General features: G+C 42.5%; 1 protein-coding gene across 2 annotated transcripts in view; it reads left to right on the forward strand.

Annotated features, from left to right (window-relative positions):
- Window positions 1-14,137, forward strand: part of LOC311138610 (serine/threonine-protein phosphatase 4 regulatory subunit 1-like) — a 57,227-nt gene extending 43,090 nt beyond the window's left edge. For both annotated transcript variants that reach the window (XM_084173368.1, XM_084173369.1), the window contains exons 15-20: window positions 3,884-4,045; window positions 5,417-5,517; window positions 9,350-9,470; window positions 10,299-10,433; window positions 10,972-11,113; window positions 11,904-14,137. In XM_084173368.1, the coding sequence (XP_084029494.1) occupies window positions 3,884-4,045; window positions 5,417-5,517; window positions 9,350-9,470; window positions 10,299-10,433; window positions 10,972-11,113; window positions 11,904-12,049 (807 nt within the window). In that variant the 3' untranslated portion in view covers window positions 12,050-14,137. The remainder of the gene's footprint in view (window positions 1-3,883; window positions 4,046-5,416; window positions 5,518-9,349; window positions 9,471-10,298; window positions 10,434-10,971; window positions 11,114-11,903) is intronic.
- Window positions 14,138-14,534: the final 397 nt, after the last annotated feature.

A 14,534-nucleotide genomic window follows, 5' to 3' on the forward strand; every position in this document is an offset into this window, starting at 1 on the left:
ATAGGACTCGTTTTACTGTGGATATAGATACTTTTGTACCTGTTTCCTCCAGCATCTTCACAAGGTCCTTTGCTGTTGTTCTGGGATTGATTTGCACTTTTCGCACCAAAGTACGTTCATCTCTAGGAAGCAGAACACGTCGCCTTCCTGAGCGGTATGACTGCTGCGTGGTCCCATGGTGTTTATACTTGCGTACTATTGTTTGTACAGATGAACGTGGTACCTTCAGGCGTTTGGAAATTGCTCCCAAGGTTGAACCAGACGTGTGGAGGTCTACCATTTTTTTCTGAGGTCTTGGCAGATTTCTTTTGATTTTCCCATGATGTCAAGCAAAGAGGCACTGAGTTTGAAGGTAGGCCTTGAAATACATCCACAGGTACACCTCCAATTGACTCAAATTATGTCAATTAGCCTATCAGAAGCTTTTAAAGCCATGACATCATTTTCTGGAATTTTCCAAGCTGTTTAAAGGCACAGTCAACTTAGTGTATGTAAACGTCTGACCCACTGGAATTGTGAAACAGTGAATTATAAGTGAAATAATCTGTCTGTAAACAATTGTTGGAAAAATTACTTGTGTCATGCACAAAGTATATGTCCTAACCGACTTGCCAAAACGATAGTTTGTTAACAAGAAATTTGTGGAGTGGTTGAGAAACAAGTTTTAATGACTACAACCTAAGTGTATGTAAACTTCCGACTTCAACTGTATAGTCCATTCGGAAAGTATTCAGACCCCTTGACTTTTTCCAGATTTTGTTACGTTACAGCCTTATTCTAAAATTGATTAAATAAATAAAAATCCTTATCAATCTACACACAATACCCCATAATGACAAAGCAAACACAAGTCTTTTAGAAATGTTTGCAAATGTATTAAAAATATAAAGCGGAAATATCACATTTACATAAGTATTCAGACCCTTTACTCAGTACTTTGTTGAAGCACCTTTGGCAGCGATTACAGCCTTGAGTCTTCTTGGGTATGACGCTACAAGCTTGGCACACCTGTATTTTGGGAGTTTCTCCCATTAATCTCTGCAGATCCTCTCAAGTTCTGTCAGGTTGAATGGGGAGCGTCGCTGCACAGCTATTTTCAGGTCTCTCCAGAGATGTTTGATCGGGTTCAAGTCCGGGCTCTGGCTGGGCCACTCAAGGACATTCAGAGACTTGTCCCAAAGCCAATCCTGTGTTGGATGGTTCTGTGTTCATGGTCTGAGAGTCTTTAGGTGCCTTTTGGCAAACTCCAAGCGGGCTGTCATGTGCCTTTTACTGAGGAGTGGCTTCAGTCTGGCCACTCTACCATAAAGGCCTGATTGGTGGAGTGCTGCAGAAATGGTTGTCCTTCTGGAAGGTTCTCCCATCTCCACAGAGGAACTCTAGAGCTCTATTAGAGTGACCATCGGGTTCTTGGACACCTCCCTGACCAAGGCCCTTCTCCCCCGGTTTCTCAGTTTGGCCAGGAGAACAGCTCTAGGAAGAGTCTTGGTGGTTCCAAACTTCTTCCATTTAAGAATGATGGAGGCCACTGTGTTCTTGGGGACCTTAAATGCTGCAGAAATGTGTTGGTACCCTTCCCCAGATCTGTGCCTCGACACGATCCTGTCTCGGAGCTCTACAGACAATTCCTTCGACCTCATGGCTTTGTTTTTGCTCTGACATGCACTGTCAACTGTGGGACCTTATATAGACAGGTGTGTGTGCCTTTCCAAATGAATTTACCACAGGTGGACTCCAATCAAGTTGTAGAAACATCTCAAGGATGATCAATGGAAACAGGATGCACATGATCTCAATTTCGAGTTTTACAGCAAAGGGTCTGGATACTTATGTAAATAAGGTATTTCTGTTTTTTATTTGTAATACATTTGCAAAAACTGATAAAAAACCAGTTTTCCCTTTGTCACTATGGGGTATTGTGTGTAGATTGAGATAAAAAAAAGAATATATATATATATATATATATATATATATATATATATATATATATATATATATATATATATTAGAATAGGGCTGTAATGTAAGAAAATTTGGAAAAGGTCAAGGGCTCTGAATTCTTTCCGAATGCACTGTATGCAGATATTACAGCAACATCACATTAAGTGTCATAGGCAGCATTGCAAACTGTAGTATTCCAAGCCCATTTGAGAGCGAGAGAGCGAGAGAGAGCGAGAGAGAGATAATTGACTATTTAAAATGTGATACATTGTTTGATTGTTTATAATTTTTATTCTAATCATAATAAATTATATATTTCCCATTGAATGAATGGGACCTTTTTTTTATAACCCCCTATAGTTCATTGACGCAATCCACTGCATCCGCCAATGTCGCACTTCCGCATCTGTGGTGAAAGGTGGCAGAGCTAGGGCGGTGATTGTCAGATGATGACAATTCCAGGTGAAGCTGGTTGAGAGAATGCCAAGAGTGTGCAAAGCTGTCATCAAGGCAAAGGGTGGCTATTTTGAAGAATCTAAAATATATTTGGATTTGTTTAACACTTTTTTTGGGTTACTACATGATTCCATATGTGTTATTTCATAGTTCTGATGTCCTCACTATTATTCTACAATGTAGAAAATAGTAAAAATAAAGAAAACCCTTGAGTAGGTGTCCAAACTTTTGCATAGAGCCATATTAAAAAGTTGCATTCTATTTTCGTATTTTAAAAAAAATTGTAACAAACTTTCAGTTTTACATAAAGCATAAGGATTTGTTAATAATTTCACCCTACCTTATATTATTGGTTTTAAGGTACTGTAATTATGTATTCTCTACTGCCTCATTTACATATTAAGTTCAACATTTGCATAATATTGCATTTTTATGTCATACATTTTACTTTTATTTGAAATAACTCTGTATTCTGCATCAGCCCTGAAAATGTCATAACAATATGACAACCCTCTCTTGAGATATTGGGGAAAAAACGTGTTGAAATTAAGAATCCAGACAGGTTATTTGGTGACCTTTTTGACTAGGGATTAACAATGACCAGTCCACAACCTTTGACCTTTTCCGATCACTTGAAAATATGATATCTCAGCAATGGTAAATCCTTTCCTCATGAAATAAAGCGTTCTGTGTTCCTGATAAGTTTTTATATAACATGGAATACAACGTATGCACCAGAACCACAGTTTCATTTTGACCCCTAACACCCTGTTAAAGCTATAATTTTTTCGCACGTCGATAATGTTTGTTTATTTCGTTGCTATGGTCACCGGCGGCTGTCACGTAGACTAGGCTGTCGCCCAATGGTGTGTGAAGGCAATAGCCACTTTGACTAGAGGGACAAGTGGTGTACTCTGCGGGGTTCTCAGTGATATTCTGCTGGCAGTCTGAAAATCGGTTTAATGGTAACTGCTAGGTTTCCAACTAAAATATATACAGCTTTTTAAAAGATTTTATCAGACTGTGAGGTGTGAAAGTGAACAACACACCATGTGTTGACATAATCTCATCATTAGAGATTGAGGCGCTGATACCCGTCAGAAAACCACCGTTAGATTTGTGTTGCAAATCCTACAGTATGTACGTTGCTATGCAAATGACCAGTCCAGTGACTGCTTGTTAACAGCGCTCATGGCGTAATATGGAGTTATTAGTTTGCAACCAAAATCAATACAGCTTATCTTTTTCACTTAAAGCTTAGCTTCAGTTACTTTTGTGAAGAATAGTGGATTGTTAGAGATTCATTATTCAATGAGTGGTATTGCAGCTTGGCTGAGGCAGGGAGTGGCTGTGTTAGCCTGTGTAGTCGTTGACCGAGGCATATCAGCCATTTCCTCATGAGTTTTAACTCCCCAACATGTGGAAAAGTCTTGTTTTGGTGTAGAGCCAAGCTAACCTTCTGGCTTTATATTCATTACCGCTACAGTGGAAGGTGCGCCGTACGCTGGCGTTCTCCATCCACGAGCTGGCGGTGATCCTGGGAGACCAGCTGACGGCGGCCGACCTGGTGCCCATCTTCAACGGCTTCCTCAAGGACCTTGACGAGGTGCGCATCGGCGTGCTCAAACACCTCTATGACTTCCTTAAGGTGAGACCACCATACATGTAACAAGTAAACTGTGAAGCGATTCTAAATCGTCTATCTACATATTAGAACAATTATGTTTGGTCCACCTGCTGTGCTGTTTTACTAGCCTGGTCCTAGATCTGTTTGTGCTCTTGCCAACACCATTGCTCATTGTCAAGCCAAACATTGACAATTAGTGACAAGGAGTTGGTATGATACCACAAATAGACTAACTTTTTGCTGCCACATGGTAAATCTAGGTTGGATTTTATACTGAACAAAAATATAAACGCAACATGGAACAATTCCAAACATTTTACTGAGTTACAGTAATCTATGGATTTCACATGACTGGAAATACAGATATGCATCTGTTTGTCACAGATACTGTGAAAAAAAAGTAGGGGCGTGACCACATTTGCCTCATGCAGTGCGACACATCTCCTTCGCATAGAGTTGATCAGGCTGTTGACTGTGGCCTGTGGAATGTTGTCCCATAAAGTTGCTGGATATTGGCGGGAACTGGAACACGCTGTCGTACATGTTGATCCAGAGCATCCCAAACATGCTCAATGAGTGACATGTCTGGTAAGTATGCAGGCCATGGAAGAACTGGGACATTTTGGAGGCGGCTTATGGTAGAGAAATTAACATTCAGTTATCTGGCAACAGCTCTGGTCGACATTCCTACAGTCAGCATGCCAATTGCACACTCCCTCAAAACTTGATACATCTGTGGCATTGTGTTGTGTGACAACTGCACATTTTAAAGTGGTGTTGTACCCAGCATAAGGTGCACCTGTGTAATGATCATGCTGTTTAATCAGCTTCTTGATATGCCACACCTGTCAAGTGGATGGATTATCTTGGCAAAGGAGAAATTCTCACTAACAGGGATGTAAACACATTTGTGCACAGAATTTGAGAGAAATAAGATTTGTGTGCATATGGAACATTTCTGAGAAATTGTATTTCAGCTCATGAAACATGGGACCTACAATTTACATGTTGCGTTTTATATTTTTGTTCAGTGTAGATTTAGATGGCTATCTGATGCACTGCATGATAGTCACCTATTACGTGAGGCATTTGTAGAATGCTGCCTGACTTGACCTGTGTACTGGGTTTATATGGTTGTCACAGAACAGATTGTCTTTCACAATAACAATGTGGTTAGTCTAGAGGTGGAGAGGCATTTGTATTTGTGTCTTTTCACTCTTATTCAGGTTGCCTCCACTTCTTTTGATACATATATATGCCTTTTGTCACTAATAAAAGAGAATGTGTTGTCCAGGGGTTTTGTAACGATGAATAATGCTTACTTTGGTGAAACATTATAACTTGGATCTGTGGTATTTCAGCTTTCTGTATCTTCTGTCTTGTCTGTGGCAGTTGCTCCATGCCGAGAAGAGGAGAGAGTACCTGTACCAGCTGCAGGAGTTCATGGTGACCGACAACAGCCGCAACTGGAGGTTTAGATACGAGCTGGCCGAGTAAGTCTCCCATTCATTTAGATCAGGGCCAATCTTTGTCGTTCGTTTAGGATTGAGTCCTCCATATTTCTCCCAAGAGGGCCCACTTGCCACAAGTCTCTGATGGCATGCACCATTTTAGTAGTCAACTTGCATGGGACTTCCAATGGCTTAGGGAGGGATCACAGAGTTCCATCCAGCCGCGTCCTCAGAGCATGCACAGACCAGCTGGCAGGTGTGTGTTTGGACATATTCAATCTCTCCCTATCCCGGTCTGTCATCCCCACTTGCTTCAAGATGTCCACCATTATTCTGGTACCCAAGCAAGCAAAGGTAACTGAACTAAATGACTATCGCCCCGTAGTACGCACTACTAATGTCATCATGAAGTGTTTTTAGAGGCTAATTAAGGACCATATCACCTCCACCTTACCCGACACCCTCGACCCACTACAATTCGCATACCGCCCCAACAGTTCCACGGATGACGCAATAGCCACTGCACTGCACACTGCCCTATCCCACCTGGATAAGTGAAATGCCTATGTGAGAATGCTGTTCATCGACTACAGTTAGGCTTTCAACACCATGCTGCCCCCCAAGCTCATCACTAAGCTCAGGGCCCTGGGACTGAACCCCTCTCTGTGCAACTGGGTCCTAGACTTCCTGACGGGTCGCCCCTAGGCAGTGAGGGTAGGCAACAACATATCCGCCCCACGCTGATCCTCAACACAAGGGCCCCCCCAGGGATGTGTGCTAAGCCCTCTTTTGTAAGCCCTGTTCAACCATGACTGTGTGGCTACGCACGACTCCAACTCTTGCTGATGACACAACAGTGTTAGGCCTGATCACCAACAACGACAAGACAGCCTACAGGAGGTAAGTGCCCTAGCTGAGTGGTGCCGGGGAAATAACCTCACCCTCAACGTCAACAAAAGCTGATCGTGGATTACAGGAGACAGCAGAGTGAGCACGCCCCCATCCACATCGACGGGGCAGCAGTGGAGGGTGTTACTTTCCCCAGCAAGAAAATAAATGTTGCTTAAACAGAAGGGGGAACTAACAGAGTCACTGACAACAACCAAAACAAAACAGGTGGGGATTTAGGAGGGGTTCTGAAAGACACTCATGGGGGTGTCCACTGATAGTTGACTAGCAACAACAACTGGAACCTAAAAGACACCCACTATGAGTGCCCACCGAATTTTCCCAAGAAGTGGCAATCAAAAGAAAAACCAAACGTAGACTGGAAGTAAACCAAAAAGGTGGAGCAGAACGAAATCAGGGAAATCAGATAAAGGAATGTTTTTCTAGAAATCTAAATAGGGAGCGCCAACTAAAGGTGTTGACGCATCTAAACTATACAGTGCATTCGGAAAGTATTGAAACCCCTTGACTTTTCACTCATTTTGTTATGTTACAGCCTTATTCTGAAATGGATTCAAGGATGATCAATAATTTTTTTCCCTCATCAATCTACACACAATACTCCATAATGACAAAGCAAAAACAGGTTTTTAGAAATGTTTGCAAATGTATTAAAAATAAAAAACAGAAATACCTTCGCTACATAAGTATTCAGACCCTTTGCTATGAGACTCGAAATTGAGTTCAGGTGCATCCTGTTTCTATTGATCATCCTTGATGTTTCTACAACTTGATTGGGGGCCACCTGTGGTAAATTCAATTGATTGGACATGATTTGGAAAGGCACACACCTGTCTATATAAGGTCCCACAGTTGACAGTGTATGTCAGAGCAAAAACCAAACCATGAGGTCAAATGAATTGTCCGTAGACCTCCGGGACAGGATTGTGTCGAGGCACAGATCTGGAGAAGGGTACCAAAACATTTTTGCAGCATTGAAGGTCCCCAAGAACACGGTGGCTTCCATTCTTAAATGGAAGAAGTTTGGAACCAACAAGACCCTAGAGCTGGCCGCCCGGCCAAACTGAACAATCGGGGGAGAAGGGCCTTGGTCAGGAAGGTGAGTAAGAACCCGATGGTCACTCTGGCAGAGCTCCAGAGTTCCTCTGTGGAGATGGGAGAACCTTCCAAGGACAACCATCTCTGCAGCACTCCACCAATCAGGCCTTTATGGTAGAGTGGCCAGACAGAAGCCACTCCTCAGTAAAAGACACATGATAGCCAGCTTGGAGTTTGCCAAAAGGCACCTAAAGGATTCTCAGACAATGGGGAAAAAAAAGATTATCTTGTCTGATAAAACCAAGATTGAACTCTTTGGCCTGAATGCCAAGCGTCATGTCTGGAGGAAACCTGGTACCATCCCTACGGTGAAGCGTGGTGGTGGCAACATCATTCTGTGGGGATGTTTTTCATCGGCAGGGACTGGGAGACTAGTCAGGATCGAGGGAAAGATGAATGGGGCAAAGTACAGAGAGATCCTTGATGAAAACCTGCTCCATAGCGCTCAGGACCTCAGACTGGGCCGAAGGTTCACTTTCCAACAGGACAACGACCCTAAGCACACAGCCAAGACAACGCAGGAGTGGCTTCGGGACAAGTCTCTGAATGTCCTTGAGTGGCCCGGACTTGAACCCAATTAAACATCTCTGGACAGACCTGACAATAGCTGTGCAGCGACGCTCCCCATCCAACCTGACAGAGCTTGAGAGGATCTGCAGAGAAGAATGGGAAAAACTCCCCAAATACAGGTGTCCCAAGCTTGTAGCGTCATACCCAAGAAGACTTGAGGCTGTAATCGATGACAAAGGTGCTTCAACAAAGTACTGAGTAAAGGGTCGGAATACTTATGTAAATGTGATATTTCAGTTTTTTGCACAAATTTCTCTACCTGTTTTTGCTGTGTCATTATGGGGTATTGTGTGTAGATTGAGTATTTTTTATTTTTTTATCCATTTTTAGAATAAGGCTGTAACGTAACAAAATGTGTAAAAAGTCAAGGGGTCTGAATACTTTCCGAATGCACTGTAAATCCACTTTGACATTATGGGGTATTGTGTGCCAGTGACCGAAAATCTCAATTGAATCAATTTTAAATTCAGGTTGTAAGACAGCAAATTGTGGAAAAAGTCAAGGGGTTTGAATACTTTCTGAAGGCATTGAACACTGGTCATTTTAACAATGTTTACATACTGTTTTACCCACTTTGTATGTATATACTGTATGGCTCATCCTATATAACTACTGCTGTACACACCTTTTCTATTAATATACTGCCCATACTGTCTATACACACCATTTATATATATATTCTGACATTTCTGATATGTCTTGGTTTTAAGTTTGGATTGTTATAGTATTGCTAGATATTACTGCACTGTTGGAGTTAGAAACCTAAGCAGTTAGCTGCACCTGCGACAACATCTGCAAATCTGTGTACGCGACCAATAAATGTTGATTTGATTTGATTTTAATCAGCCAATGAATTATACTCCTTAGCAGCACGGCGTATGGCAGTAAATCACTAACATTGGCTTTAGGCCCATAAAAAAAAATCTGAAAACGGACTACTTTAAAATGGAGACAGCCCTCCATTGTGCCTGCCTGGTCCCATATCGGTTAGTACTCTTGCCCACTCCATTGCACATTGTCAAGCCAAACATGACAATGAATGAGTGACAAGGACTTGGCATGATAGCACAGACAGACAGGTACCCTGGCGCTGTTCATGCTGTCACAAAAGCAGTCAATGGAAAAGATAGGAGGTGCGCCATCTAGGTTTTATAACTTTGTGCTCCCAATGCATATAGCAATATTGTTGGGCCTCTTTTGTGGAATGAAGACCTCAGGAAAACAGATATTTTTAGGATGACCCATATACATTAGAGCCAGTGTGTGTTGAACAGAATGTCTCCGTGTGTGTCCACAGGCAGCTTATCCTGATCATAGAGTTGTACAGCCACTACGATGTGTATGACTACCTCAGACAAATAGCACTGACCCTCTGCTCAGACAAAGTGTCGGAAGTTCGGTGGATCTCTTACAAGCTGGTAGGCATGCCGTTTGTACTTGTGTTATTGAAAATGTAACTGTGTTGTTGAATGATCATGATCTTTCTTTCTTTTTTTTATTGAACAACTTAAAGTAGTCATTGTGCTGAATGATAGGAGCTGTGAGTATGTCTGTATTGTGTCAATTTCTGGAAGTAGACAATTATTATCACTGCATTAAGGTCACTTAAGGTACCTGCCACTAAGGTTAACCCTAATTGCTCCTGTAAGTCGCTCTGGATAAGAGCGTCTGCTAAATGACTTAAATCTAAATCTTTAGAATGGAAAGCATGGCTTGCGTCCCAAATGGCACCCTAGTATTCCCTATAGACGGGTTAGCTGACGTGTTGTTGTGATTATGGATGGCCAGATAGCTAGCAACAATGAGAAGAAGCTGCCATGTGGGGAATTGTAGGTGGCTCGTTTCAGTTAGTTTTATCTTGTTCTTGATACCATGCCTTATTTTGAGGTATTTTGTCTGATGTCATGTCTATGTTAATATGGCCAAAATTCGCTAGCTAGCTAACCAATAACTGTAATGATCTATTTGAGAGACAGCAAGTGCTCATTGTGCAAATGTATTTATGTTTTCAATAAACATTGAAGACAAAATATAGTTTGCATGTTGTCAACAATCTAAGCCAACCCCGTCTGTTTTGCCCCATAGTTGCGCATGTGTCGGTTTTGTTGCTAGACAACCAACCCGTCTATAATGCCGTACTTTTGACCAGGGCCCAATAGGCTCTGGTCAAAAGTAGTGTACTGTATAGGGAATAAGGTGCCATTTGGGATGCAGCCTCTGTCTCATCTTTGTCTTGTCCATCCTAGGTGGTGGAGATCTTACAGAAGATGTATGCATGTGGAGCCCATGACCTGGGCCTGAACTTCATCAACGAGCTCATCGTCCGCTTCTGCCACTGTCCCAAGTGGGTGGGCCGCCAGGCCTTCGCCTTTATCTGCCAGGTCAGGACAACATTTTGTTCACGAAAAGTGAATTTATGAAAATAAATCTGTACAAACACCATTTCCAATAGCTGCTGCCTTCAGAAAATGTTTTTGTTTGAAATTGCATCAGCAGTGCTTGCCATAGCACTATTCTGAAAGAAGGCAGGTGTGAGGATTGAATGGCCATTGTTGACTGCTGTAGTGTTCATTAGGCACCAAATGGAAAGACAACTGACTGCAACAGGGAGGGACTACCTAGAGCAGGGGTGTCCAACCCTGTTCCTGGAGAGCTACCATCCTGTAGGTTTTCACTCCAACCCCAGTTGTAACTCAACCTGGTTCAGCGTATCAACCAGCTAATTATTAGAATCAGATGTGGGAGTGAATTTACAGGACGGTAGCTCTCCAGGAACAGGGTTGGAGAGCCCTGACCTATAGTAGTCCAATAAGAAACTCTAATATTGTTTTCCATTGCAAAATAGTCAAACAAATTATTTAGCGTTCCCTAATGAATACGACCCTGCTCTCCATGTGTCGTCTCCGCTGTGTTCCCCAGGCCATAGTGGAAGAGGACTGTATGCCAATGGACCAGTTTGCCCAGCACCTCCTCCCCAGTCTACTCAGCCTATCGTCGGACCCAGTCGCCAACGTCCGTGTGCTGGTGGCCAAAGCACTGCGGCAGAGTGTCATGGAGAAAGGTAAAGACTGGGTGGTGTAGGATGAAGTTGCCCCTAGACGCTGATATGTGGTCAGTTTAGCATTTTTCCCCACTAATGGTTTCAGTTAGGACTGGGGGATGGGGAGCTGATCCTAGATCTGTACCTAGGGAAAACTTCACCCCAGAGCAGTCACCCCAGAGCAGACTGGGCCCTCAATGCACCCAATAATAAAATACATCTTTATTTGCCCCCGAGAGGGAATATGTCTTGTACATTTAAATGCATTGGCAATATAAAAACCGATAGCACACGTTCAAGCTATAGCTAGACCAACTCGTAGGTATAAGCTAAAGACGGCTAAATTGGACACTGATGACAGTTAGTGTACTGTAGTTGTAGTACAATGTCTTTCCCAGTGCAACAACGCTCTCGTGGCGTGTTGTTTTTGCTCCTCCCAAAATGTGTGAAGCAGTATGTTCCATTATCCAAACGAGCATACCACTTAGAATATTGTTTTCCCTCTCTCTCTTCTGTGGACTATTTGCTGCCTTCATTTTGTTGGTCATGTTTTCCCTCTTTTCCTCATTGTTCCCCTTTTTAAATTTTTGTTCTCCATATTTCCCAATTTTCCTACATTCTTATATTCCTTTTTAATGATGTAAAGTGTGTTGTGACCATAGAAATATAATTACTCCCCACTGGTCCACCCATTATGGCCTCACTGACTTGAACTGAATGGGGACACCCGTTCTATTCATTCTATTTCTATGGTTGTGACCCATGTAAAATGCACTTGAAATAAATACTCACTTTACTTGGCTCTCTGCAGCGTACTTTAAAGAGCCAGGCAGTGCCTACTCAGATGAGCTGGAGGAGACTGTGATGGCCCTGCAGGCGGATAAGGACCGAGACGTACGCTTCTTTGCCAGCCAGGATCCCAACATGGCCCTTATGGACACTGCTGCCTTAATCTAGACCCAGCCAGCCAAGCTGGTCCGCGCACAGAAAACAACTATCACCAGCAGCAGACCTGACCAGACCACTCGCCTGAGGAAATAAAGGCACTGATACCACTCATACATAAACATACATACATGCATAGACTTACATACAATCATTCATGTTCTCTCACTCTCAAACACACTCATACACACACACACATACACTCATGTGAATACTGACACGTATCATACGTAAATGCATGCTCACCAACACACACACACACAAACAGATGCACATACCCAAGTGTTTGCACATACACACCATGTGCAACAAGCACTCTAATCTCTGGGACTCCTCCCATTAGAGAACAATGAACACGACTTGGGGGATGGGGGGGGGGGGGGCTAGCTGGAGCCCACTGTAGTAGCAAACAGTGTGACACCTCTTCTGTGACTCAACTAATCCTCCTCCTACCCACATAAGCGTCCTAAGACTGAGACCCTGTAATCACAGGACACCCGTCGCTAAACCTGAAAAGCTCTCTCTCTCTCCAAAGCTAATAGTACATTTGTGATCAATTGTGTTTTTGATTTCTATTTCCCGCTTTTCTCTGTGGATTTCCGAACAACAACTAGAAAAACGACTTCTGACGACCTGATTATTCTGACGTGCGCTTAAACTCAGGGGGACTCGGTCTGCGAACGGCACCTAGTTAAGCTAAAGCAGCCACTGCAAAATGCCGTTGGATCCCAGGTGGAAATCGACCAACCGAGCGGCTCGGCTCTTGTCCCATCGTCGCGTCACCTCCACCCCTCCGTGTCCAGGAGGCTCTCTCAGGTCCTTTTGACTCATCTCGGTGTATCTCTCTTTCTTCCTCTCTCTTCATCTTGTCTTCACGGGCCACCGTAACCACTACTGCTCAGGAGAAGGAACAACTGCACCACTCGGCACTCCTAAGTCATATCGGACACTTTATTGACAGAACAAAAGATATTAATGAACTCATGGCTTCTTTCCCCTCTGTGTGTTTACCATGCCAATACTGTGACCCTATCTCCCATTTTTGGCAGAGACCAGTGAAATACGTCTGTACGGACATGATCCGGGTCAGTTTTGTGGTGGAGGCGGAGTTTGAGGCTTTTAGGATGGGGTGCAACGTTTTAGAATGTTGCAGATAGAAATGTAATGTATGGACGGACATGAGAATAATGCCTATATACACACAATGCATCACAATCTGTACATTCTGTAAGGTTGCTCTCCCTGAAAAAGCCTCTGGTGTCAGCTGGACTTTCAAGTCCTTGGCTGCGTCCCTAATGACTTGTAGAAAGAAGAAGCAGAAAAAGAGAATTGGATATTGATAGCACACTGTTGGTTTTATGCATGTGTTTTTTTTTTTCAAAGGCCGAAATGGTTAAACCCCCTAATCCACTTCCACATTGTGGATTCCAATCCCATTTTGGTCGACATCATGATAGCTGATTTATGGTCAAATAAATGGTAGCTATTTCCGTCAGTCGGACCACTGACAACAATTGTACAGTATAGGAATGGTTGTGTGCCCTGGTTGTGCACCCAGGGTTTGTGTTCCAAGATGCTCTGACCGTAATGTATGTTCGAGAATAATTAACTTCCAAACATTGGCAAGCATTGTATAGCTCAACCAATGGAGGCAGTTTTTTGAGGACCCAAGGCCAGTTGTAGGGTTTTCTGTAGAGACATGAGTGTGAATATAATGGGAGCTGTCACCAAGTCACTTTTGTAGTCTTTTTAATCTCTTTTTGTCTCTGCTGTGTACATGGCAACTGATATTTGACCATAGACACGACTTGAGAACTTAAACTGATTTCGGTGTGGCGTGCATCACAAGTCTGTCTTCCGTCTTATGGAATCGCAGTAGCCTACCTAACTCATCTCATCTGTCTGCAATTTGTGCCCATCTTGTTTTGTTTTTTTAATGTGGTAGAACTGTTAATATATGCATTTTATGAAATGTATTTTTATTTTCAATTATGTACCATTGTTCAAAGATTTTATATCCTAACTTTGCAATTCGCAAACCTTTGTAATATTCAATGGTTTCTTTTAAAGACGTTTTATGTATTGTTATTTTTATTATTCTGTAATTAAAATGATAATATAAATTAGAAAAATCAAGACGTGTAATGTGTAGCCTGGCTCCAAACTAACCTTGTAAAACCAACAAATGAAATCTGCAAATGAGTGTCACAGCATTCTGTCACAACAGTTCATAAGACCTGCGACACAGATTTTTTTTATAGAATATAAAACGCAAAAAGTAGGCTTATGTTCTGACCGTAATATCGCAACTATTTCCTGATCAATATAACTAAACCTAGTAAGTATCAGTTGACCTTGAAACATTAGATTTTTTTCAACTATATGGCTGTGTTATTGTTGCGCATCCACAAAATGGATGAAGGGTGTGATTGCGGCTTGCAATTCAAGGTGTTCTTGCAGTTGGGCGTTTCTGCATCTGCAGTAACCCCTCTATATA

The sequence above is a fragment of the Coregonus lavaretus genome (genome assembly GCF_964263955.1).
Source record: "Coregonus lavaretus genome assembly, chromosome: 12".
NCBI classification, from domain to species: domain Eukaryota; kingdom Metazoa; phylum Chordata; class Actinopteri; order Salmoniformes; family Salmonidae; genus Coregonus; species Coregonus lavaretus.